The sequence below is a fragment of the Patella vulgata genome, chromosome 2, assembly GCF_932274485.2.
Source record: "Patella vulgata chromosome 2, xgPatVulg1.2, whole genome shotgun sequence".
Taxonomy (NCBI): Eukaryota; Metazoa; Mollusca; class Gastropoda; family Patellidae; genus Patella; species Patella vulgata.
Genome location: NC_065880.2, coordinates 54,632,404 through 54,660,314, shown reverse-complemented (window position 1 = coordinate 54,660,314; position 27,911 = coordinate 54,632,404). Strand labels below are relative to the sequence as shown.

General features: G+C 36.6%; 1 protein-coding gene across 1 annotated transcript; it reads right to left on the bottom strand.

Moving 5' to 3' along the window:
- Positions 1-94: 94 nt before the first annotated feature.
- LOC126809862 (uncharacterized) lies at positions 95-27,623 on the bottom strand. The gene is made up of 5 exons (XM_050534691.2): positions 27,235-27,623; positions 14,971-15,393; positions 13,529-13,783; positions 12,410-12,451; positions 95-882 (listed from the first exon to the last, which is right to left on the bottom strand). Exons 1-5 carry the CDS (start codon positions 27,488-27,490, stop codon positions 620-622), a joined length of 1,239 nt encoding a protein of 412 aa, XP_050390648.1. The 5' UTR covers positions 27,491-27,623; the 3' UTR covers positions 95-619.
- Positions 27,624-27,911: the final 288 nt, after the last annotated feature.

The window sequence follows — 27,911 nt, the reverse complement described above, 5'->3', positions numbered from 1 at the left end:
TCAAGTTTACAGGTCAAATACCCAAATGACCAGAAAACAACCTATCCAGAAAATTGACACCCACTTAATTAGCAATAATTAATACAAAAGCAACTTGTTTAAAAGTGTTTTAATGTAAGAGACTACATATCACAAAATTTACAGAAATCAGAAAAAGTCTGACAAAAAATATTTACATTTCAGCTATATAATAGCTCTATAAATAATAGTAACTCCAGAACAATTTGCTGTAGAAATTACGTTGTCTTGGTCGATAAAATCTAAAATATGAACCACCAAAATATTCAAGATCCTGCTTTAAAAATGAATTCTGATAGACCATACAATGCCAGTATGACATAACTCTCAATTTACTATTCGCATTATCAAAATGGAAATTCGTCTTGCAGATTGTTTGTCGTGTTGGTGACGTGAGATATTCTAAAACAGTTTCGAAAACCTATCTCCTCCGGAAACTGACAATCTCTTGTTTTAAGTCAAAAGTGATTGTTTAGAAGAAAACAGGGTTATTCATCGTGTACTTGTTTTTTTGTGTAGTATTAACGTGTATTATGAATTAAGTGATATGGTCCTATATAAATTATTTGAAATACGTGATTACTGTCAATCACAGAAATATTTAACAAGCCATCCAGGCGACGTCCACTTGATAAAGACGAGAATTGTGCCAACCACTACAATATAATATAAAACCACTTGGCGTCACTCTTTGTACCTGTATTCTAAGACGTGTATTGTATCTGTAACTTGTATCCATGGCCGTTACACCATAACCTACACTTGGTGTATATGGAAACTTTCTATTAAATCGTACTTTTCTTGTCTGAGGCCAGTTATTGCTGTTGAATGGATAATTCATAAAGGTCAGGCTGCCAGAATCACCTGAAAATATTATTTGATAAGCTCATTATTATAAAGTTATAAAAGGTATGTACCTTATAATAAGTCCATGCGGAAAGGCTTTTATGACAACAATATCTTTTACACGTGCAATAGGTATTCAGATCCTACAGTTAAAACCATGTATCAGGGGCGTATCTGGTATCATCAGAATGTAAGTCTGCCGGGTTTCCGGTGGTGGGTGTGGTATTCCACGCCCAAAATGTCATGCCCCCCAACTAGGCTAGATTAGCTCAAAAGTGTACCACACGAAAATCGTACAGCAGTGTACCTACACCTTCGGGTGTTACAAAAACACTCTACGCCACGCCCCCAACTAGGCTAGATTAGCGGGCACTGTTTCCGTGTTCTAAAAAATTAAATTTTTAGCCAGGATGCGTAGAATACTAATATCTAGCACGTATGGAAGAGGCGATAAACTGCGGTTACAAGAAATTGAGTTTTGGCCATAAAACGTTTTATGGGGCTAAAAAAAAAAATTGTTCCCGAAACCGCAGAGTATCACCCCTTCCATACGTGCTAGGTATTAGTATTTTACGCATCCTGGCACAATTTTTAAATTTTTTGACCACGGGAACAGTGCCGGTTAATCTATCGTAGTGGGGGGGGGGCATTTTGGGCGTGTCAGTTAGGGGTAACCCACCGCACAAACTGTCTGGCAGTGGTCATTCATGATTCCTATAGTGGTACTGAACAACTCCAAAGCTGTTTTAGGTGGTACAGATTTCAACTAATCTAGCCTAGCTGCGGTCTGGAAATTAGAAAACTCTTGTCAGGGATACTCTACCACTACAAAATTTAATGTCTGACAATTACATAGCTCTGTCAGAGGTAACCCACCACTAGAAATGTCTGTTAGAGTGTTTTTGTAACACCTGAAGATGTACGGTACACTGCTGTACGATTTTCATGTGGTACACTTTTGAGCTAATCTAGCCTAGTTGGGGGGCATGGCATTTTGGGCGTGGAATACCACACCCACCACCAGAAACCCGACAGACTTACATTCTGATGATACCAGATATACATGCATCATTGATACCATATAGGAGAAAATTGGTACACTTTTCAGCTAGGTTAACCCCCTGGGCTCCCTCTCTTATATGCCGCGCTATTCGATGATAGGGTTCAGCGTTGCAGTTATTATAATAATTATACTTTTCAAAAAAAGTAGGGGATATTGAAATGCAAACACCTATGCAGATTGTGATATGATAAATAGTCATGGACATTTGACATGCTTTGAGAGTATGTTCACAGAACCACTGAGCTGCACATGCGACACGCAACAGCGCCATACACGTGGGAGGGGTTCATTGTCAAATTTGACACTTCAAGGAAGGCTTGGTGAAAACTGCCGCGTGCTGGTTTATCTATCCATGTTAGCATTCCTATCGGTTCTTGCATAAGATTTACTGTTTAGCGTATCTTTGCTTTAATGTATTACGTTTATTTTCATCGGGAGACGTGTTCGTCGACGTCAACGTCAACAGACAATACTGCAAGAATTGGCCATGGCACTGCAAGGGGAGTGGGTCAGATTACCCCAAATCGTGATTGGACGGTTGATTAGGAGCATGCCACGACGAACTGCTGAATGTCTGAGGATTGATGGAGCAATTACTCATTATTAAGACAAAAATCAAAAACGTCCATTTTCACTTTTGACGGTGTATCTCTTTGCGAGTGAAATGGGACCGTCAGATAAGCTGCACATATGAACTGTTTATGTTCATGTGTAGGCAATTGGCCTGTTATTAACATACACTGGTTACCTCTAATAAAAACAGCAGTGCATTTCCGCAGTTTTGTATTGTTTCTGGATATCCCCTACTTTTTTTGAAGACTATATATATATACTGATATGCAGCTATTTGATATGAGGTTATTCGTTGCAGTAATTATACCGGTATTTGAAGATATTGGGTGCACATCTGATAATACTGGGTATGGTAATATTGCGTAGCATTCGGTTATTTGAAAGGCTTGGGTTGGGTGATTGGTCGAAAAATCGCATTTTTAGCTTGTGGATTCTCTAGAGGTCACATTTTTTATCCGATTTTAAAAAACCGTTTAGATATATCACCATTCCACATAGAAATGACACTGCCCGACAAAATGGCTGCTCTTTGTACGCAAATTGTGTATAAGTATGTAATACAAAGGTTATGGACCCTTTAGAGGCCACAATTTTTATCCAATTTTGATGAAACTTAAAACATATCTTTATATTCCAAACATCCCAGTCCCTTTTGATATTTGCGCATTTCAGACCATAACTTTCTGGATTATGGCCCCTGATTGTACAAAAAATCGTTTTTGTTTTTAGCTTGTTCTCTATCCATTTCTTGCAAAATGGCGGGGTATCCTGCCTGGCGGCCGCTGGTTTGTTATTTATAATAAAATATCTTATGTTAAGTTAGACAAATTATAATCTTGTTATTGCCAAAATAATATTTTTCTAATGAATTTGTAGGACTGATGTCTACTGTTAAAAATTGTTCATTTATATTATATGCTGTCAATAATGAGTAAACACTTGCAGTTGATCAGGGCACTTAGGGGAAATTCTACCAGACCCTACCCCTTTTCCTAAATAGGAGTTAGAATTGGGTAGCCAGCTCTCAATATTGACCACCCATAACTACATCTTTGTTTCAAATGAGTATATAATATGATAATACCAGACATTAGAGATTGTCAGAAAAGCCTACAAAGATCAATATAAATATTCACATGGTTATATTATAGTCAGTTGTCTTTGAGTAACATAATAAGGACATAGAACTAGGTCAAAATTCAAATAATTCATCATTTGAAATAGAGAATATTATTTCTTCATCAATTATATACTTATAGATAAGACCTTTTGATTTGTATTCGTATTTTCCGTTAAAATTTTTTTAATTATTATTATTTATATGTATAACAAAATATCTTATGTTAAAGACAAATTATAATCTTGTTATTGCCAAAATAGTATTTTTCTTATGAAGTTGTAGGACTGATGTCTACTGTTATAATTGTTCATTTATATTATATGCATGATTATGTATTATACAATGTATATGTAAGATCAATAGTGATTAAACACTTCCAGTTGAATAGGGCACTTGCGAAAATCCTTTCCCCTAATTATTTATTATACATTTTTTAGGTTTTTTTTATACGCCTATATTAAACAATAATTACTTTTTTTATACGCCCATATTTCATGTTACAGAACAAAACTCTAAATTTTCCATTTTCCTAAACTTGGAACATAAAGCGTTAAGGGAATTTGAATGGAGATTATGCCCGTCAGTCGTAATGCTACAGGTCAAAATTTTAAATTTCCCTTTTCCCTAAATTTGGAACAAACCACTTTATGGTAATTTGAATGGGACAAAATCATTTCGAAATTTATGATATACAAACAAGTGGGGGTGGTGTTTAATATTTATTTATCTATACCAACATATTTTAAAATATTGTTTAATGTGGGCCAACTGATCATATATTGTTTCTTAATCAACAAATGTAGTTAGAAATCGTTTACAAATAACATAATTCACCATCATTGTTTTTACTGAATCTGTAATTTTGCTGTGAACAAACTGGCGGTAGACGTAAAAAGAGCTGCTGCTTAAATTAAGCTTCTGAAATTCATGTTTAGTCCAGTGACAATTATTGAGACGAGGCTTCATGTTAATTTGAGATAACAATTTCACAGATAGCAATATTGGAGTCCAGCGTGTTCAAAGACTTAGGCCTACAGATCTCTAAAAATTTCAGCTGCGAATTATTCTTTTCTGTTTCACACGAACTAGGCTCAATTTCCATATCTTAATTTAGTATACTACTTTTATGTTATGTAATGTATAATATATAATAACACCTAAATTGATGGCCATCTTATATAAAAAAAACGGTACACATTTTAAGAATTAATTCATTTCGCACCCATAACAGGTTATTTAATGATTAAAATATTATACAAAGAACAATTTGCTTTCCTTATTTATACTTCATTTATTGCAAATTGTCGCAGATACGTTGCAGTAAATACACTGGTATGCCACTATTTAATGATATTGAGTTGTGCGTTGCAGTTATACTGATGCAGATATTTGTTATCGTGTTATTGGCCCACCCATTCCCCCTTTGGCGCTCACGAGGGGCTTTCGCCCTATCTTTCTCCCTCCATCCACCAGCCACTGATTTGGTGATCATTTGATAATATTGGGTAGTATGTAGAAATATTGCGTACCATTGGGTTATTGGTTTAGTTTGGGTGAACTGGGATATTAAGAAATCGCCAATCGCATTTAAAGGACATTTTCCTTGATTTAGCTCATTGTTATTGAAGTAATCAATTACTAATTTTCTATTTAGTGCAATTTTTGTCATATTAAGAAGCATGTATATTTTTAAATATTTTCATTCAAATAATGGACCGAATGAGCCTTATGGTCCGAGCCGATTAAACTTAACTGCCTTTCCTGGTATGAAATGGCAAAACCAGGTGGGAGGGTGATGTAATTTATGCGAGTTTATGCGATTCTGCTCCAAAAAACAATGAAAGCGTACGTTATGTTCTGATCAACACAAATAACATACACGAGTTATGTCCCTAGTGACACCCCTTTAACTAAATTAATTTGTGGTTTCAAAGTCTGAATTCTGGAGTTATTGGGTGTTGTTTTGGAATTATGTGTGGTTTAATGGTCGAGAGCGAGACATTAAGTAATTTATTGAAAAACACAAGTTGTTTCAATATAATATTACGCAATGTCTTAAGCCTGGAAATTAATCGTAGTAAAATCTCGAAAAATAACGCCAAGCAAGCGGAGCGTATTCTCTGGAACTGTAGTTTGAGTGTGACATAGACACCTTGAATCAAAATCAGAATTGTGTGATTTTCTGAAAATCTGAACTCCGCTTGGGAATTGCATCACCTAACACAATGGTCGGTAAAAGTCCCGGATTTCGGGCACTTCATTTTGAGAGATGGAATAGTTTTCACATTTTTCTTTCATATCCACTCAAACTTTTTTTTTTTTCATCATTTAGCCAGTGCCCTTAAGCTTTGATGATCGTTCGAAAAAAAATGTTTTGCCGGACAGCCTACGCCTATTGCACTGGCTAGTTATTAGGTGTTATTGGTTCGATGCGACATCCAGATTTTCCGGCGTAGTTCTCCCTTGTCAGTGATGCAGGACAGAGGGCCTGACAAGGACAGCTGTCTAGTCATTCGTAAAAGATCCCTTGACAGTTGGAATTCGATATAAGAGTAGGCCGTAGTGCCGCTGTCCGGGCAAAATTTCCCTCATAACACACTGTATGGCGTATGCCCGTCTTCATTGAATCCTAGCGTATTCAATACCAGGCTAATTCATTACCGGTAAAATCGGCGTATTCAAGACCAGTATATTATAGGGTTGGTTGATCGGTATATAAAGGTGCTAAGTAGTACTCATCAGTGTGGATAGAAGCCGATTCGATAATTATTATAGATGATTTTGATGATTGGTGTTTGATGTATTAAAATTGTTTTTTTTTTTATTATTGAGTTGTTGTTTAAATTATTTAATCTTAAGCTTGAGATTGTACATCCCGACTTTGTTATTTTGATTGGTCGGTGTATAAAGGTGCTAATTAGTACTCATCAGTGTGGATAGAAGCCTATACGATACTTATTAATTAATGATTGGTGTTTGATGTATTAAAATTGTTTGTTTTATTATTGAGTTGTTGTTCAAATTATTTAATCTTAAGCTTGAGATTGTAAATCCCGGCTTTGTTATTTTGTATTTTAAACATCAAACCAATTCCGATGCAAGCTTGGAATTTGTATATTCCGGCTTTGATGTACCCGCAGCTGAGGGCCCCCGTTGCATCATTCGTGTTTATCCGCATTAACCACGTGAAATCAGAAATATACCGTAGCCTTGTGAATCCAACCCTTATTCTCGAAGAAACGGTAGTAACTACGAAGATGTCTGGATAAATCGCGACTACACCTAGCAGCTGAGAAAAATGGGTTCGTCTGCTAAAAAGATGAAACGAGCTCACAAGATGTAATTTTCTGTCATTTAATTCGGGAAACAGGTTTAAAGAATAACTAGTCATTGAACATTACAAGTCATTCACAATTCAACATTTGTTGTCATTGGTTTAAAATGATCCGTTTTGTAATAAAAGGCATTTTAAGATGTTTTATTCATTTATTCATAAAATAACATTTTATCTCGAAAAAACGGAATATGGTCAGCTCTGAAACGGAAAATAACGGAATTAAAAATACTTAAAACGGAATTTGCTATTTTCTGAAACGGAAAATCATCACCCCTAGGTCCCTCTGCGGAAACATCGTCGTAAGTGTATTGTAGTGTTGTTTGTGTTGTATCAACCATAAAAGAAAAGAAAAAAAAAATTAATAATAGTGTATCACATTTATGAACACAATACCCCGTTCAAGTATAAAACTAAAAGAAAAAAAAATTATGAACACAATACCCTGTTCACAGTTTTTTACGAACTATTATTAATCGCATCAGCTGAAAACATTGATTTTTGATGTGATAAATAAAGAAATATTAATAGTAACATCAACACAATACTCAGTTCAAAGTTGAATACGAAACTATGGCTATTATTAATCGCATCAACTGAATACGATGTTTTATATGTAAATATTGTCTTCGAATGTTAAATATTTCAACTCTTGTTTGTATTATGATTATTTAAAATATATAATATTAATAGTAACGTCAAGTTAACACAATACTCAGTTCAAAGTTGAATACGAAACTATGGCTATTATTAATCGCATACGATGTTTTATATGTAAATATTGTCTTCGAATATTAAATATTTCAACTCTTGTTTGTATTATGACTATTTAAAATATATAATAAATACCTTGTTAATCCTTCTATTGTCTTGTCTTAATTGATCAATTAACACCCATAGACAGAGTACTACTTAGCACCTTTATATACCGATCAACCAACCCTATAATATACTGGTCTTGAATACGCCGATTTTATCGGTAATGAATTAGCCTGGTATTGAATACGCCTGATACCTCTTCATTAGCCCAGTTCGGAGCAAAACAGAAGGACGTTAAACCCCATTTCATTTCATTATTTTGGTTCGATGCGAACATGTTTAGTGTTACTCAAAATAGTATATATTCTATAAAATGTACTTTTTAAATTACCATGTTGTTTAAATCTGTTTGATTACATTTGCTATTTAGTCGTAATTCATTACCGATTGTTGTTACTACTGTCTGTTCCAGGCGACACTACGACTCGAAAATTGCTTACTATTTCTTCAATTTTTAATTAAAATGGTTAAAACTTAACGACCTACCTGGAATTGTCACCCCGTTACTTTCTTCGTCGAGCCTTAACGCCTATAAGTTCGATAAAATCCTTTATTCTCTTGTAATTTCACATTTTTCGACACTAATCAATTTCTCAAAACATAAACATTATCACTGCGCTTGCGTAAGTTGGGTCACTCGTATATCATGTAGGGGTATAAGGTATTCCACAAATCGGGTGCATTCGGTTAATGCTTAGCGCGGGAGGATTCGCAGGTTTGTTTTGCGGCAGTGCGAGTGTATGTGTGTGTGCGTGTGATTGTGTGCATATGTGTGTGTGTTTAGGTTTATCGGTATTTAATATTCCTTAGAGATATTCATAGTTCTGCATGTCTCCTAAAATATTCCTCACAGAACACTTATTTTCAGCATTAGATGGCATGGTAACCTTTCTGATAAAGTGTAAATATTGTACGATATCTTGTAATTTTATGAACTTAAATAGTTTTGATTATCGGTATCTATTTTTTTATTTATATTCGCTTTCCACAGGCACACAAGATTTGTTTCAGATATTGTCGTAGATTAGATAAAAAAAAAAACGAATCGCAGAAAATATAATTCCTTGAATAATGGATCATCCTTTCATCACATGCATTTGCAAGTGCACGATGATGTGTGTATATAAGAAGGTGGATACTGGGTAAGTGATTATTGTTATTTACAATTTCAAGATGAAGATTACGCGAGATGTGAACCAATGTATCAATCGTTTATTTACTTATTTTGAGAAACAGATTAAAATGAATTTTATAAAAGTTCCAAAAAAGAGATTGCTTACGCATTGAATATACCCTTAAAATCCGTGTACGGGGCTTTCAAAAATGAATCATCTACAACGCAGGAAAATAAAAAAAGCAAGGTCAACAAATGTTCAACAAAATTAGATAATTTTGACCTGATGACAATAAGAGAGACCATCCATAAACTACACGGCAATGGCCAGTATGTAAGTGCAGTTCATTTAAATATGTTTCATCATTGCTCTTCGACTTTTACACATATGCCATGTTCTGCATTACATAACCTTGATGTAATAATTGTCTACATAATTGTCTATATAATTGAAGGTTTCATTACACATTTTACAACGCCACTTGAGAGAGAAAGATGAACAACTATCAAAAACAACTCTTTATCGGGCAATCAATGAAATGGGATTCAAGTACTACAGAAATCACGGTAAAAGATACGCGAAAGAAACTGCTGATATTGTTGCTGCCCGAAATAGCTATTTAAGAAACCTATGCAAGTATAGGCAAGTTTTCCATACGTTCACACGTTTTTAATAATTATTTTATGAAAATATTAGATTAGTCTGTCGAACAAAATTGTATAACTCAATTACTTATTCAAAAGTTGGATATTTTTAGGAGTGAAGGCTATGAAATTATATACCTGGATGAAACATGGTAAATGCTAACCAAGCCATCCATGGAACATGGACAGAAAACAGGAAAGGTAATGACTTTTTTAATTGCTTTCTTATTACGTATACTTATGCAAGTTTATATTTTTAATGTAGTATCTATGGATAGACATATTTTAATCATATGTTATTATATTTATAGGGTCATTGGGCATAATTCTTCCAAACTGCAATGAATGCGATAGATTCATTCCTTCTGGTAAGGGATCAAGACTGATCATCTTAGATGCTGGTTCGGTTGATCGGGGTTACCAGTAAGGCACTGCGAGTTAAACCCAATAGAGATAATTCAAGGTAATACTTAACACTGCAATTTGGACGGCAGTCAAGTTGACGACATTGAAAGATAATAAATCTTGTCTTATCTGTGATGTTAAAAAGGGTTAAAACATTCATTTATGGAAGCCTTTACTACATCTTATAACATTTTAAAGTTTATCCACATTAAACCAAAAATATTTTCATTTTAGCACAAGAAAAGGCCTATGTCGCCCGAAAAAATACCACTTTCAAAATCAAAGACGTTAAACGTCTGTTCCTTTAGGCCAAGGCTAGTGTGACAACTACAGACTGGGCTAAGGCATGTCAACACGTCATAGACAAGGTGGAGGATCGGTTTTAGGAAGCGGGAAGATTGAATGAGGAAGTACCACCATCCGTATTTTCGTTCGGGATTGACAGCGAGTTTGGGTGTGAGAGTGAAGATTTGGGCGAGAATGTCAGTGGAGAGAGTGATAGTGAAAAGGTTACTGAGAATATGGATGGCGGTGGTGTTGCGAATGAAGATTCGAGTGATGATGATAAAAATGTGTGTAGTGTATGTGATTGTGAGAACCCACCGGGAAGTGAGTCGGATGCGATTGTGGATTGGGTGGGCTGTGATTTGTGTGAAAGGTGGATGCATGTCAAATGTACAGGGAAAGAGATTGATGTAAGTGCAAGTGTGGTGAAGTGTGTAGATTGTTTGCGTAAATTGTATGATAGATAGCGTGAATGTAGGCCAGACAACTTCTATAATTTATATTGTATATAGTTGGAGCATTTTCTGTGAGTTTGTGTAAATAAATGATTTTGTATAAAACAATTTATTTTCCGTTTTCTTGTTTAACAGGTAGACTGGCAGAAATTTAATTTAGTTCACGACGAATCAATATGAATAAATTAAATGTAAAAAAAACACCCGTGGTCTGAACACAAAAACGGAATTACGTGCCCTTGATCTATCAGGAGTTGACCTTGTGTGGCTACTACCCCGTTGCGTTTTCTATCATATTATCGATTGGTTAGGGGCATTTCACAAAATAAAAAAAAACTAAATCAAACAAGAAATAGAGTAGGCTATCTATAAAAATATCTTAGGAGCGCCCCCTTTTCAATTGGATTAAAACTTTTAAGAAAGAAAAAAAAACCCAAGAAAATAGTATTAAAAGTCGTACAAAGCAAAATAAAAGCGACAGTTATATATCTATTATCCCAAAGCTAGATACTTCTAAATTTCCATGACGTGTCACTACAATATTAGGTCACACTTTGTATGTAGTTTATATCAATTTCCGAAAGCCACCAGACTGGGGCCGCCAATTTAATATCTAAGGCAGTGGAGCAAACAAGTGTGGTCTGAAACCAAATAGCAAATTCATATATTACCTCCCGTAAATAGCTCATTAAAGCAAGTTATATTCTACTGGGTCGAAACAACTATTTAAACATGCAAGTAGGACGAAACGACCCAAAGTCAAATCCACACCCCTGTTGGATTTGGTTTATTCCAGATAACTAGGTCAAGCATGGCTGTCTTCAATACCGCGAAGTAAATAAACAACGATTTTTCAAGACAGAAATGTTATATAGCTTGATCTGAAATTAGTTAACGTGCGGTAGAAAGTAAAGGGATGACAATTCCAGGTAGGTCGTTAAGTTTTAACAATTTTAATTAAAAATTGAAGAAATAGCAAGCAATTTTCGAGTCGTAGTGTCGCCTGGAACAGACAGTAGTAACATTATTACATTTTTGTTATTTCTCTTGATTCAGTTTTTATTTAAAAATGTAGGGTACCGTCTGTTGCTAATCGGACGTACTCATTTATATATGCCTTTAGATGTTTTCTGGTATTAAATAGTTTCAGTGATAATTCCCATGGAAATACAATTGTTCAAAGGGTTAGACAAACCTTATTGGCATATTGTGGTCTAAAAGTTTCTTTTAGAAGTAACACCGAATATATAAAATGTTGAACTATTAATATATAGATATATGGTGAGAACGGAAAAAGTAATATAATCTTTTACTGACGTTTCCTCCTTAATTAATGGCTTAAATCCAGTCAAATATACCGCCTAATGGGCAAATTGCATATTAGACACCCGAAATTAAACAAAATCGTAAGAATTACAACCGATTTTAAACATTAACACCCACTTTTAAAGCTATTTGTACTATATAGCTATATAATGACCCTTGATTCATATTGTTATAACGCACGTATAATTGGTCAATGTGCACTTATAACCTGTTGTACTCAAATGAAATCGTTCTAAAAAATAAAGGAGCTATATTGTGTTGTCAATTAAAGAAAGAAAATAGGAGTGTGAGTGATGCATGACTGAAACATTAATTTGAGTGATTTTGCTTGCGAAATTCCAACAAATATTACAGGCAACCAAAAATAATTTCGACATGCGGTCTATTGCATTCTAATTATACTTACAAGCCCGAGTATGTGATATACCACTGGAAGCTCTTTCTATAACTGAAACAGACAATAAATTAAAGCTTATAATGGGCGAACTGGTTAATCACGCACGATACTGTGGAAACTACGTACGATATTGTTCAAATGGCAAAAGTTGATTGTATAACGTGTCTTCTATTTGAGGATTTCACTAATAAATAGCATGCTACTACTCCAAGGTCACTGCAGGTCCCACATGGACACACGGAAGCAAAGATCTTTAACGTGGGCGGTCGGGGTGGGGTGGAGGGCGAGTTTGGGAAACCCTAGAGAGGTCCATAGAGGGCATGCGTGCAACGCTGGATCGACAACCCCATGAACTCGGTATTTGGATTGGCAAATTGCCTTGTGCGGCGTCCCAATTGCTTGTGGGCGCTCTAGAGGCCAAAGTTCCTTTCCGATTTATACACAGTTTGTATTGATTTTCAACAATTTCCGATGATTATTGTCAGAATTATGTCTCTATGTAACAATCTGCTATAGTTTTTTTCAACTTCCCCACTGTTTAATATTAGTAAATATCTCCGAATCAACCCCGGGGGGGGGGGGGGGGCGCGAAAGTTTAGCACGTGGGCGCTGTATCATAAGCCATGCCATTGAGTCAACTGGCGTGGTTTCGAATCCCCGGTTGTACGTGACAAGGAGTAGGGTCGCCTGTCCAACCTCGTGGGTTTTCACCGGGTCCCCCGCCCCCCCCCCCACTGCTAAAGACCCCCACGCGCAAGCGAATTATTTAAATAAAAAAAAACCCAAATAAACATAAGTTAGTCCCGAAATGACCTAGTTTGTGTCGAGTGGACGTTAAACCCCATTTCTCTCTCTCCCCTGAATCAACCCGAAACATTGATGGCCGATTGTGAGCTCCCGCAGCACACCGCGGTCACTGGTATGTAACGACAAGAGCTTCAGTATCAGAACCATCACTTTCGCAAAAACTGTCAAGTTGTGACAAGAGATGGTCTACCTGAGGAAAGGTGCAGTGGGTTATTACAAATGTATCATTCTACTCTTTAATGTAAATGACAGTTCAATTTTAAATAGTACATATTCACATGCTAAAATGGTTCGTTTTATCATGAAAATTATAACCTTTACCGTTGACTCCATTTCTTAAAGATGAAACATTTGATGAAAGATAAGCTATGGCTGCCGTGTGATCTTTTCCTGCGCCACGCACTTCTTTCACCATACTAGAAACATCCCTAATTCTGTTACCCCATGATAAACGAAGTTTTGATAAATTTTCTTCCAACGAATTCATCTTTTTACGGACTTTCTTGATATGTTTCTTTGTGTAGTCTTTGGTTGTATCAGATACATTTCTCATATACAATATCTGTTCTTTATTTACTGAATTCGAAAATAAAAAAAAGAAATGAATAAATATATTTGATTCGTGCGTCTAATTCTGAACTACGACAACAGAATTCCAAATCATGAGCGGAGCTATCCATGATGATTGATATCCACGAACTCGACCTTACGAGGTGACAATAATATTTATACAATAATATTTATACAGTCACTTATTATCCTTGACTGTATAAATTGACATCTTTAGTTCTTATGATTACATGGTTCGGTGAAACCATAGGCGTACGGGGCAGGGGGCAATCTGACCTTTCGGGCAGACGGGACAATTAAAAAAAAAAAAAAAAAATTATTATTTCTCCTAGTTGGCAAAATAAAGTGCCCCAAATCTAATAAAACACTATTTTTTTAGCTTTCTTTTAATTGAATACCACGAATTTAATTGGATTAAAACATTTTCGGGCATCGATTATTATTTGTGAATGCAGATGCAACAGTGCGATTGGATGGTTGGAATTCGGGTCGGCATATAGTGGGATTTCGGTTACAAGACCCTTGGACAACTTTGGCGTTATTTAACTCACGGGCTAGAATAGCAGAAAAACGCATTTGCGACGATTACATTTTCAAAATGTTCTCAAGGAGGGTGAGGCCCCCATACCCCGCGACGATTGTTTGTTTGTTTGGGATTCGGGTCAGCCACCTAAGGTAGGCTATATTGAACCACATTGAAGTTGCTGTATTCATGGACTGGAATAGCAGGAAAACGCGTTTGCGGCTGTTACACTTTCAAAATTGTCTGCCGACGGTCCCGTCTCCGTGAACTGTAAAAGATTGGTTGATTGGAATTCGAGCAAGTCACCCAAATTAAGCTTATTAGACCACTTTGAAGTTGCTGTATTCACGGACTGGAATAGCAGAAAAACGCGTTTGTGGTCGTCAAATTTTCCAATTTTTTAAAATAATTTTGCGGGGGAGGTGGGGTCGGGGGGTCCCAATCCGAATTTTTTCGGGCATTTCGAGCTCTGTCCCATAACAGTCATCGAGTTCGTGCGCCTATGGGTGAAATATTGAAAGGAAATGAAGTAACAATAAAAAACTAGACAGTGCCTAGTATGCCAAAAGAAATCGAGATTCCTCAAAATACTTCCAGGGGGTGTATAATGTGTATATAGCCGTCTAACAGGCAAACCTATATATTAAAGTGTAAAATATTATAAATATACCTGGCATTTCAGCTATAATACTAACTCGGCGTTGTAATTTTTCACTCGTACGTTTTCCTTCTTTTAAACTCCTGTCGTATTTTACAAGAGCTTTCATAACACTGGTCAGTGAATCGTTCATGACTTTTTGAAATATATCCATGTCCGCTTTTAAAGTTCCCATTTCTTCCAAAACACGGTTAAGACTTCGCCTAATTTCATATTGTTCGTCTTTAACCGTTACTACGGATTTTTCGAGAGATGTTAGATTTTCGTGGATTTCTGTGATAGATGGTTCATTTAATATAGTCTCCCAGTCGAGACCAAAATCTTCGGGGTTGATTGGAAACCCATCTGGTGTTGCAAACACTGACTGACCATCACCTCCACCTTGGCTATTGAAATCAGGTAGGAATGGAAAATCAAATGAATCCTCTCCATCATCTGTAATGATATTTGCATAAATTCATAACTACCAAGAAGAAAACGTGACTCTTTTCGTGGAATTTTTGACAGCCAGAGTAGAGCCAGAAAGATACAGAGCCTTTTTTGTTGGTCATTATTCATTATTCAAAGGTTCTGTTTTTTGTGATAATTTATAATTTTTAAAATCATTTACCCTTCCAAAGAACGATCTTCGACTGTTCTATGAGAGTTTCTATAAATGATTCACTGATAAGCGATATCGATGCACAAATTTCAAAATACAAGCCTTAAAAACAGGACCGAAATAAGCAGTTGCGCGGTAACCCAGTAGGCTGGGTTGGCGGTTGGCGATTGGCATTAGCCGACCAGTTTTTACAGGTATAGTTTGCCATCTCACATTTTTCGAGGGATCTAATGTAGGCCTACCTATGAGCTCATCTCATCAGTGGTCACATGGTTCCTATATATATATATATATATTGAAAGTTTGCAAACGCCTGTAGTTAATTCACGCGATGAATCAGCTTCCTCACTATTCAGAAATCGTCAACACCCCCCCCCCCCCACACACACACACACCACACACACACACACACACTCAAAACTCAAAATACAGATCCCGTGCCACAGAATAAGACGTTGAAAAACGATATTAAACCTTAAAATGTTTTTGTCAATTATTGTGGGTTTAGCTTTCCCCTTCGCAACGGAAATATTACTAAATAATAGGCCCACAACGGCAGTATTACTGAATAGTACAACGGCAACATTACTAGTGCTACTTTACAACGATAACATTACTGGTGCTAGTTTACAACGATAACATTAATGGTGCTAGTTTACAGCGACAACATTACTGGTGCTAGTTTACAGCGACAACATTACTGGTGCTAGTTTACAACGACAACATTACCGGTGATAGTTTACAATAACAGCATTACTGGTGCCACTTTACAACGACAACATCTCTGGTGCCAGTTTACAACAACATACTGGTGGTAGTTTACGACGACAACATTACTAGTGCTAGTTTACAACGACAACATTACAGAGGTTATATATTACTGAATAGTACACACGCAATATTACCTCATTTTTTTTATGTCATTATAGGACAAAAGGCACGTGGGACGGAGTGTGTACGACTGATACAAATCACCAACGTCACAAAACAGTTGGGGTATTTTTAATCAAAAGTGCAGAAACATGTTTACATTCTCATCTACTGTACACAGTGGCGGCGCCAGCCGTCGGTGATTGGAGGGGCAAAGCTAGGGCAAAGTCCAAGGTTAAGGGGGCAAAGGCACGAGCTTCAACTAGGGGTAGGGGGCCTCCCCCAGAAAATTTTAAAATACAGGTTGCCGGAAATGCAACCTGGCAGTATTTCAGGCACTGATCGATGAGGTAAAGTGTCAAACGAACGGACTTGCGAATCACGACGAAGCCCACTCACGAGCGTCAAAGTAGGGAGTCCTCCGACAGAAAATTTTGAAAAATAGACTGCCGGAAATACTGTCTTACAGTATTCCCAGGCACCGATCGTCGAGATAAATAGATCTGACCAGATACCGTCCGTCGCCTGATCACTAGTTTATCCGACTAGAGAAAAAAATGTCAAACGAACGGACTTGTGAACCTCAACGAATTCCCCTTGTGAGCGCCAAAGTAGCGAGTCCATTGTGGACCTCGCCAAGAAAATTTTGAAAAATAGACTGTCGGAAATGCTCTACAACATGCAAGTTTATGACTGAGTGGGGATGTGGCATTTATTCACCGTAGAAGGTATTGATTACCGAAATGTATCACAAATACTTTTTTTATTTTCTAAAATTATTGGGGGGGGGGGGGGCAAACAGAGGGCAGACCAGGCGCCGCCACTGACTGTACATGCAAAATTTGTGTGTCTGAATGCCTGTCTATTTTTTCAGCTGTATTTGTAATTGTTATATTTAGATAAGTATACCTGTTTGTGTTTACATGCTTAGCATATCTTATTTTGGCAAGGGATTTACATGCAAAATGTTTTCTACAACTGATTCACTAAAAGCTGAACGCGAGAAAGATTAGCGTGTGATTCCGTACAAATGAACATGTTGCTTACGTCATAAGGGACCGAAAAGCGTATAAAATATCCTAATTAGAATTCAGAATGTTTATTTTACCCCTGTAGGTGACAAGTGAACATGAAATGGAGTAACAAATTTATGTATATTTTAAAGTTGAATGAGATCAATTTACAGGAATCTCAAATCCTGTATTTATTTAAGAAATGTTGTGGGTTCTTCCGGTGTTTTTAATTATAATTTATCTGAAATCCTTTTTAATTTACCAATTTTTTTCTAATGAAGGATCTCGATGAATTTTGGTAAGAATATTGCTTAAGTTGAGCTTACCGGAATTTATATATTAAAGATTGGCAGTTCTCACTATAATGGTTAAAAACTAGATAGTGTAAAGGCAATTTGCTGAAAATTTCATTCAAATTGATCCACTATGAACCGAGAACTATAAGCGATTGAAATTTCCGCCTAGCCTTGATCATCATTACTGAAGTCAGTACGATAAACAGCATAGTCTCGATTATCCAATTAATCGTTAAATCGCGAAGGAAAGTTATGCAGTAAATCGGCTCATAATCCACTAAAGATCGCAGGCTAGCGATGCCATCCAGAACTGATTATGGTCTGGATAGGTTAATTAATGTCTAATTAATAATTTAGCGTTCTTCTCCTTTCTCGTTTTTTCAAAAATTTGTTTCGTAAAGGGACATTAACACTCTTGCTGGCTTGACAGCTCCAGAAAATAATATCTCTATCAAAGTACTAGATGTTTAAGTGTCCTACCTGTTGTGTAAATTATCCATTACATCCTATTTTACTTGTCCAGAGGGTTCGAAAATATTTTTAAATCGAAGTTTCATTTGAAAAGGTTTACGTTAGACGTTTCAAACCATTATGTTGAATTTTTCAAAATTTTTAAATAAGGTGTGTTAAGATGAAATTTGTATCATCAATTAATTGAAATATTCTAAATTAGTACAATTTGTTGACCAGAATAAAGATTGGGACATATTATTCAGTTACAACAAGAGTGGTATTGAGCCTTTAACATGAAATTTAAAAATTCCCAGATTGTGAGAAGTCAGATATTTTTATATCTATAAGCCAGGAACAACGCCTAAAACACGACGGATTATTTATGATCAAATTTACGTCATAGTAAAGATATAAATGTCTGTTGTTATCAAAATGGGTGTGTCTCTGGTATTATTTAATCAAAATACAGGCGTTTTAAACAGTAGGCCAGGTATGAAATGAGTAAATTTGATGGTTAACTTATATCTTTTATCAACATATGTTTTTACTGTATATAATATAGTTAAAAAACAGCAGATAGTTTATTTAGTTAGATAATTCAATATGTATGTACATGTATATGCTCATAGTTTACACATCAGTCAGTATCTAGCAAATATTCAGCCATGGTTAGTAATACGAAACTATATCTATAAATAAACGTCCAAATTTATATAAATATTATAATACAGTTGTTTACCAAACTTTTTTTTCTGATACCCGTTCGATTTATGAAATATAAGGGTAATTCGCTTGCGCGTAGAGGTCTTTAGCAGTGGGAGGAAACCGGAGCACCCGGAAAAAACCCCACGAGGTTGGACAGGCTACCCTACTCCTTGTCACGTACATCACGGGAATCGAAACCACGCCAGTTGACTCAATGACAGACCTTATGATGCAATGCGCAAGCGCTAACCATTTGGCTATCCAACCCCCTGTTAATTAATATAGCGTGTACCATGGCCTGTAACTCACGGCCTCTTGTTAAACCTGTTAACTGATGAAAGTCGTGCCATAAATATAACATGCCCAAGAAAAAGTATTTGGATTGTATCATAGGGGCATAGGCGTACGAGCCGGGGGGGGGGGGGGGGCAGCTACCCTCTAACTCGCGGACAATCTGACTTTTCGAGCAGGAGTGTAAAGTGGAAATTTTTTTTTATTTTACTTTTCTTTTAATTGAATACCATGAATTTGTACTGAATTGGCTATAGATTAAAACATTTTGTTTGAAGCCACTCTGCTTTGTGCGACATTTTTCGGGCATCGATTAGATTTCGTTTTCAAATCGATTGGGCAACTTTGAAGTTGCTTAACTTACGAGCTAGAATTGCTGACAAACGCATTTGCGGCTGTTAATTTTTCTAAATTTTGCCGAGGAGAGCGTAACCCTTATACCCAGCGACGATTGGTTGGTTGTTTGGGTTTCAGATCAGCCACCTATTGTATTCGACCACATTGAAGTTGGTGTATTCATGGGCTGAAATAGCAGGAAAACACGTTTGCGGTAGTTAAATTTTCATAATTTTCTCCCGACGGTCGCGTCTCTGTGAACTGTATTATAAACGATTGATTGGTTGATTGGAGTTAGGTCAGCCAGCCACCTAAGTTAGGTTATGTTAGACCACTAACTTTGAAGTTGCTGTTGGGCTGGAATAGCAGGAAAACATGTTTGCGGACATCAAATCTTCCAAATTGTCTTGGGGAGGTCCCTACACTGTAAGCTCCGCGCCTTCAGGAATTTTCGGGAATTTCGAGTCTGTCCCCTAACATTCATCGAGCCCGTAAAATGAATTACTTGACGCGTTACCTGAGACATTTTACTTTGACAGACACAAACACATTGATATATTTATCTGATTACGTGTGAATTTTTCCGCGGCCGCCAACGTTTTCGCCGTCGTTTGATCAATTTCCGTAGGAATCGCTTCCTTTACCACACGACTACCACAACAGCAGTTACATGATAGATTGCGTCATAGTCAACTATATGAAATGTACCGAGTTAAACGATTTTGAAATGTACCGAGTTAAAGAACCATGCAACTCATTACAAATACCATAATTGATACTTTTTCCAATTAATGATATGAGGCACTTATTTTCAACTTAAGGCCGAAGGTTAAATCAAACTACTATAAAATAGTTATTTCGAAAGCTGTATAGTCGTATAGTCCTTGCCTATATTGTCTCTGTTTCAACTTCAGCTTAGAAATAATTTATCAAATGATCATTTATTTGTCTCTGATAATAATCATCCATTCGAACTCTATTCTATTAATTTGCCATGTTTTATCGTAAACAGAACTCTGCATGAATTCTCTTTCACTTCCACGGGGCCACTTAAATATGCCCGAACTCTAACTCAATATCATATAAAATCTTCGACATTGAAAACACGATTTATTTGTCGGTTTAAATCAACATTGATGTTGTGATCTTACCGGTAAAATATGGCCTTTTGATATCCAATATTTAAGACAAAATAAACATTTTACAGTTGGTACACGGATCGTGTACCATAATACGTTTCAGCGCTATTTGTAATAAGGGACTCGAAAAACGAGGCTAGGCATATTCCACAAGTCATGTCAAACGGTGGCGCTATATTCTTATCTGGAGAGCATGCCCAATAAATACTATCGGCGTAGGCTGGAATAACCAGTCGCTAGAGATTGAAATTCGATTGAGAATATGGCGTATATATTTCGCCGAACCTAACTGATTAGAAATTACAGTAAAAACAGAAACGATTGAATGTAAATCAATTTATATACATTCATGTTACATTATTGTATGCGTTGCGACCCATTTGTGTCAATTTCTAGGTCTCAAATATTAGCGACTTAGCTCCTTTAATATATGAAGATCGCGAGAAATAGATAATCCGTTATTCAAACATTTCGCTGTGTGAATTGGCACCATTAAATAAAAAAAAATCTAGACCTACTTATAAAGGCTACTGGGCGGACCACATCTCAATTATTACATATATATTAAGTATCATCAAAGAAATTTATACAAGTATACATATCGGGGCGGCATATCTGGAGTGTTTTTTCTTGTCTACGGGGAGATTGTTTGACGCCACAACATGTAAATAAAATAACAAATACGTACGTACTGCTAGATCTTTTATATTATCTATTTTATGTACAATATATCAGACAATAAGAACAAAACAAATTATCTCTGGGGAGATATGTCCATTATAAATTACGTTGGGTTTCGGGACGAGTATGCAGTAGCCGGGGAGGCACATAGATATATCCCTGAAAAATTGTTTTGGGACTATGGCTCACCAAGACTACCAAAACGTCACTGCACATTAATTTGACAGACTTTTAGCAAATCTTCTGTTAATTGTTTTGTCTAGATACGGTGTTGCTGCATTTTCATGACCTCTGCTGAGACAGATTTTAAAAAAAAACCTGGCCGAATGATTGTCACGGCGTTCAACAATTTGATTACACGAAAATTCATTACTATTTTTTTTTTTACTTCATTCGATACGAAGAAAACAAATAGGGGGTATTTGATTTCGGGGGCATAATACTAAAATATGCAAATGACTACGAAAAAAGTCACTATAGAGCCTAACAGAAGAAACATTTCCAGTTACATGTGACGCCCAAACGCACCAATAGCTACCGCATGGAATGCAGGTGATGCTTGGGATCATCATGGGGGTCCAACCCAAGATTTGCACGACTCTGACTTTGAATGTTACAGTCATTGTGGCATTGAATTCCAGGGTGGAAACATCAGTTTAATTGTTTTAGTGACCAGAAAACAAATTTTGATATGCGTCGGCTTACCCAAAATGAAAGGTTACGTGCCCGTGGCATGCTACAGATCGGCACAACACAGGCGGTTGTGGCGCGGACGATGAATGTTTCTCAGTCTGTCATAAGCAGGCTATGGTCCAGATACCGTGATACACAATCTGTACAGGACAGACCACGCTCAGGTCGACCAAGGGCGACAACTCAAGCCCAGGATCGATTTATCCGTACCTTGGCCTTGAGAAATCGTGTCATCACAGCAAATCAGATCAGCGCTCGTCTTCAGACACTGGTGTGAGTGAGTGGCCAGACGATTCGGAATCGACTGCATAGGGGTCACCTTCGCGCCAGACGTCCTCGCGTGATCCCTTGTTTGAGAGATCATCACATTCAGGCAAGACGTCGTTGGTGTAGGGATCGTCAACACTGGGATAATCGACGCTGGAGCAATGTGATGTTTTCAGATGAGTCAAGGTTCACTGTTGATTTTTTGGACAGACGTAGGAGGGTGTGGCGTCGTCGAAACGAGCGCTTCCAAGACGTTAACGTCATCAGACATGATCGATTTGGGGGTGGTTCTGTTATGGTGTGGGGAGGCATCACTGTTGCTGGAAGAACGGCTTTACATGTTGTTGCAGGGCGTGTTACAGGCCAGTACTACCGGGACAACATCTTGGCAGTCCATGTTGTGCCGTTCGCACGACGTCATGGCCGCCGTTTCATCTTCCAGGATGACAACGCAAGATGTCACAGGGCCAGGATCGTTACAGGTTACCTCCAACAACAGAACATCACCACATTACCTTGGCCAGCACTGAGTCCCGACCTCTCCCCCATCGAGCATGTCTGGGACATGCTTGGACAGAGGTTACGTCAACGTCAACAACGTCCTGCCAATGTCCAAGAACTTGCTGCTGCGTTGCAACAGGAATGGGACAATCTGGACCAAAATGACCTTAGACGTCTCATTAGGAGTATGCCACGTCGGATCAATGCTTGTTTGGCAAACAGAGGAGGATTTACCCGTTACTGACTTGGTTGTGATGCTGTGGTAACTTTGCTGTTTGACCCCGGGTATCATTTTACCCTTATAATGGTCAGTCTGTGCCTTACTTAGTCTAACGATCATTTGGAATAAATCGATGAATGTGAACTTCATTTCATTTTGTCATTTGTTTCTTCGTCAGTTTCATTAGGTGACTTTAATAACACTTAAAAATCAAATATCCCCTACTTTTTTTGAATAGTATATTTCCCAATAGTCTGCGTCTCGAGTCAGGATTATCAATTTACTGTTAAATTATTTATTATGGACCTGTTTAAAACACTTGCAAACACAGTCTTATTATGCTGTCAACGTCGGACTAAAGATACAGGAATAGTTATGGGTGCACACAACAAATGAAACAGAGGTATGTTCAGAGGAATATTTCACATTCATCCATTGGATGCCATCAACCATCATGGAGATTGTTGTTGGGACATTTTTCTTCTGAAAACTGAAGTATGTGGCATCATCCGTTTCTTGTATAACACAAATATGAATTGACATACACCTATGTCACGTAAGGTAGGCATATGTCGCTTTTCTGGAAAACCCGCCCCAATTGTGTATTGTAATATTTTGGAGATTTTATGGATTGGTTCAGTGACCCGTAAACTTCATATATATTAGATCATGAACAGAATTTTAATCTGAGATTAAGAAATAATTTGACCTCCCATAAATACCACGAGCCACACCCACTTCCTTAGCGTTGCCACTATCTTCAGGCTGATCACGCCACTGCAGCAAGTAGAAGTTAATTTAAATACGTGAGAATAGCTACAGATTATTCATGCGTGTTTCTATTAATGGGTCACGTGGCTACCAATGCAAATTAATACCCGGACATGTAAAAAACTATAAAAAATAAACCCATGTAGAGAAAAAACGAATAAATCCAGAAAAACACCGGATATCCAGATAAAACATCTTGGTATATTACAATGTCATGCGGCTATAGTTCATGCATGTGGCTATCGAAATAACAAAAAAAAACCATGGAAAAGACCAGTGCTCCTTTTAAGAAATCTTTAAAAAATAAATATCCATACAGCCGTCTCGTAAATTTTGTTGTTTTTGAAGCAGTTTTAAAATACGACTAAAATATTTCATTGACATGTTAACATTTTTACCAATAACATTTTTATTCCGGTACTCTCTCAATGACTTCTCACACGCAAGTAAAGAGCCACGCCTAATAATAATGTTATTTTAAGCATAATTACTACCATCCACCTATAGGTCTTTTTAGCGATCGTATCAAAAATGTCAAACAAAATTATCGTTTTCAGATGCCAATGGTCGACCAATGGTTGTTGACCTAACGGTAAATGTTATCTTTTATCTTGCAATCGCGAGTATGTAACTAATTTATAGGTGAATGTTATCATAGCAAGTGTATAAAGACACACTACAGAGAAACAAGGTATTTCATTGTGTCATTACTTATCTTAGACACTTATATAACAAAACAATACCAGTCAAAGTTTCTCTGAAGAACAAAATACTGTACTTCTGAACATGAAGAACAAAATACTGTACTTCTGAACAAGAACAGTAGTAAAAGAATTACTACCAGGGACCCAATTCACGGAAATTTAAAAAGAAATTGCTCTTTCAGTCGCTCACTAATTGTCCTTGTAACTATGTATTGTAAAAATTCTATTTAAAAAAAAATGTTTTTACAAGCTTTTTGGCTTTTTCGGTTAGTCGTCAGGGCGAATCATGGAGAAATGCGATATATTTACACAACTTATTGCCCCTATTACAGAATCATAAATACTACAGGTCCCAGGTTATTTTGTCAGGCCGATTAATGTACTTGGTTTCCTTCACAAAACTGCTGGTAGCTGTAATATTCTTTGTTCGGCAAGGCTACATTTTTCTTAAGTGAGAAAACGGATTAGATTTCTAGCGGTAATAATCCGTAAAAGAAACCCTCGAAAGCTTCCACGCCCCCTAATAAGTTCTTACATCTGCATTGAGCTTTGACGATGAAATATTTTCTTCAGAAATATACAAAGCACAACAGCTGTGTCTGTTAAAACTAGTGTTAGAGGAATATGTGGTTGTTTTTATTTCGTACTATAACTTTCTTTCGGAAATTTTACAAGATTTTGGGTGTTTTGTAGAGTTCTTGATGCGAAACACCCCATTTTAATCCACAAACATAAATGAGAAACACTCAAAACATGTAAAGAATAACAAAACATGTTCTATATACGTCACGATTTTTCAAAGGTTTACCTAAAGCGCTAATAGCCAATATATTTGAAAAATGTATGCCAAACTCTGTTTTACAAAAGAAACCAGGTTCTAATATAAACTTTGTGTAAAAAAAAAATGAGTTAGAGCATAATTCCCAAATTCCCGTATTCCGTAAGCCCTTTTATATAAATATGGCATACCTTTTATCAACCTAACTAATTATAGACAGTTATAAAACACAGCCATTTGCCATGTTGCGGCACGCCTGTAACCTAAAGCCCATATACCTTCATTCACAAATTTTGTCGAAAGAGTACAGTTTTTTCGTAAAGAGGTAATTGTCTTATACTGATATGGATGGAAGACTGCTTGTAACTTTCTGAAAATGGAACCGATTCTTGCTGTGTCCAGATAAATCGTCGTCAAATAAGAAATAGAAGCTATATGGTCATAAGAGAAAAGTATAACATTATCACTGTGTGAAAATAGACAAAATGGTAATGGTGGACAGATAAGGCTACCCCCCAAATTATTTGTAACATAGAACAAGGGGAGCCACGGTGTCCTCGGGAGTAAGGCACTGGAACACTAATCAGGGAATTCCTCGGGATTTTCCAGCTTCATTTCCCATTGTCAGTGATGCTGAGTGGAGGGAGGGCCAGGCCTAAAACCCGTGGCCCCGCGGACATTTGGCGTGCGCCCTTTACTGTTGGAATTCGATAAAGAGTATGTCCGTCGTCCTTCGCCCGGTTTAACCACAGTGCATTTCATTTTCGCCAGAGAACATAAAGACAACCCGGCATTCAGATCAAATTATGCCCTAGTCGAAATATTTCTGGAGATTGTGAACATGGACACATAGTGAAAGATTTCGCCCGGTTTAATCACAGTGAATTTCATTTTCGCTAGAGAATATAAAGACAACCCGGCATTCAGATCAAATTATGCCCTATAGTCGAAATATTTCTGGAGATTGTGAACATAGACACATAGTGAAAGATTTCGCCAGATCAACTCTGCAATCCATAATTCATTTCAACGTTTCGACCTACTTCATAACATCTGTGTTCAGGAATGAATTTTTAAATATAAATGATAATTCAGCATGTTTACATATTTATTGGGGCACTAGTGCTTGGAAAAGAATTTGATTTGTCCTGACTTCTAAAGTGCATTTGACAATCCATTTATGGCCATGTTAACTTTAATTATTAGAAGTTTAACAAACGCTAACTTTATTAGAGATACATTACTTTAAGTTGGTCAATTATTAGATTTTAAATAACCGGTTTTTATTATTTTGTTCAAAATCTGATACTTTTATGTATGCCCCTTTAACATTTACTTCTTTCCTACAGCCAATCATAATATTGACGCCTTCCCATATTTAACAGGAAACAAAAGCTGTGATATACTTGTGGCACTCACAGAATATGAAAAGTACAAAAACTCATCGAATCAGATATACTTAATGTATGTTATATGATATTTATATAGCCCACACTTGAAACCAACCACTTTTATAGTTTAGATAGTATCGTATACACAAGTTAAACGTACTTGACCATAAATGAATTTACTAGCAAATAACAATATTCTTCAAAAGATTATATCTACAAGAAAAAAATAAATAAAATAAACTAAACCACAAAAAAGCCCAACGCCCAATACTAAGTAAATTAAGAAGAAAAAAAAAACATTAAAAAACCCCAAACCTCTATTACTTATAACAAACAACCCATTTACCCTTTTCTGAAGAAAAACACCCCCCCCCCCCCGAAAAAAAATAAAATAAAATAAAATAAACCACAAAAAAGCCCAACGCCCAATACTCTGCAAGAATACGAAATTTATTGGCATTGCGTTTAATCTTTTTAGTAAACCCAAAGTTTTCGGGTTTAACACTAAATTAATAGAGAAAGACTCTATGATTATAATCTTAATACTGTAGAGATGTCCATCTTACCTTGATTTTTGCCAATATGTCCTCGAATTGTTGGTCTTTCAATGTGATTACCACGTCCACCTTGTCGTCTGTCATCACGTCTGTTGTACGCCTGTCTTTTCAATCGTCTTATTGCATATGGAGATGTCCTTTTTAATCCCTTTCGTTCGTTTATCACATTGGGTTTATTGCTAGCAAACTTGCTATCACTAATGTCCCAACTCAAACATATATTAAGAAAAAATGCACACCAAATTGTCCAAAATAGAACACACATATTTGAGCAATAATAAGTAAAGCTGGCGAAGACAAATATTATCTGGTGTACATGCGGTCACTATGGTATTTTCAAGCAACTTTTTTGGCATCGACTACCGGTACTGCCAGTCAAAAATACAGCACGAAATGATGAGGTTTTGAAGCTACAGTATAATATTTCTGTAAATTACTGTTGACGCCCTTAGGAAATTAAAGGTTTATTTCCTCGCCTTATCTTATTGATAACCGATACTACGTAACATGTACGTCGGCGTATGTGAGAAGAGGTCGAAATATTATACTTTAAGACCTCATTGAAGCAAAGTCGAAAAAAGCGATTGTGAGTTAAGCCAAAATGTAACTAAGGGACATTCCAAACTTTCTTATGATCTCTAGTCAAAGGGTTTCAGCCATAAACGTTTCTTATTAACGCTTTTGCT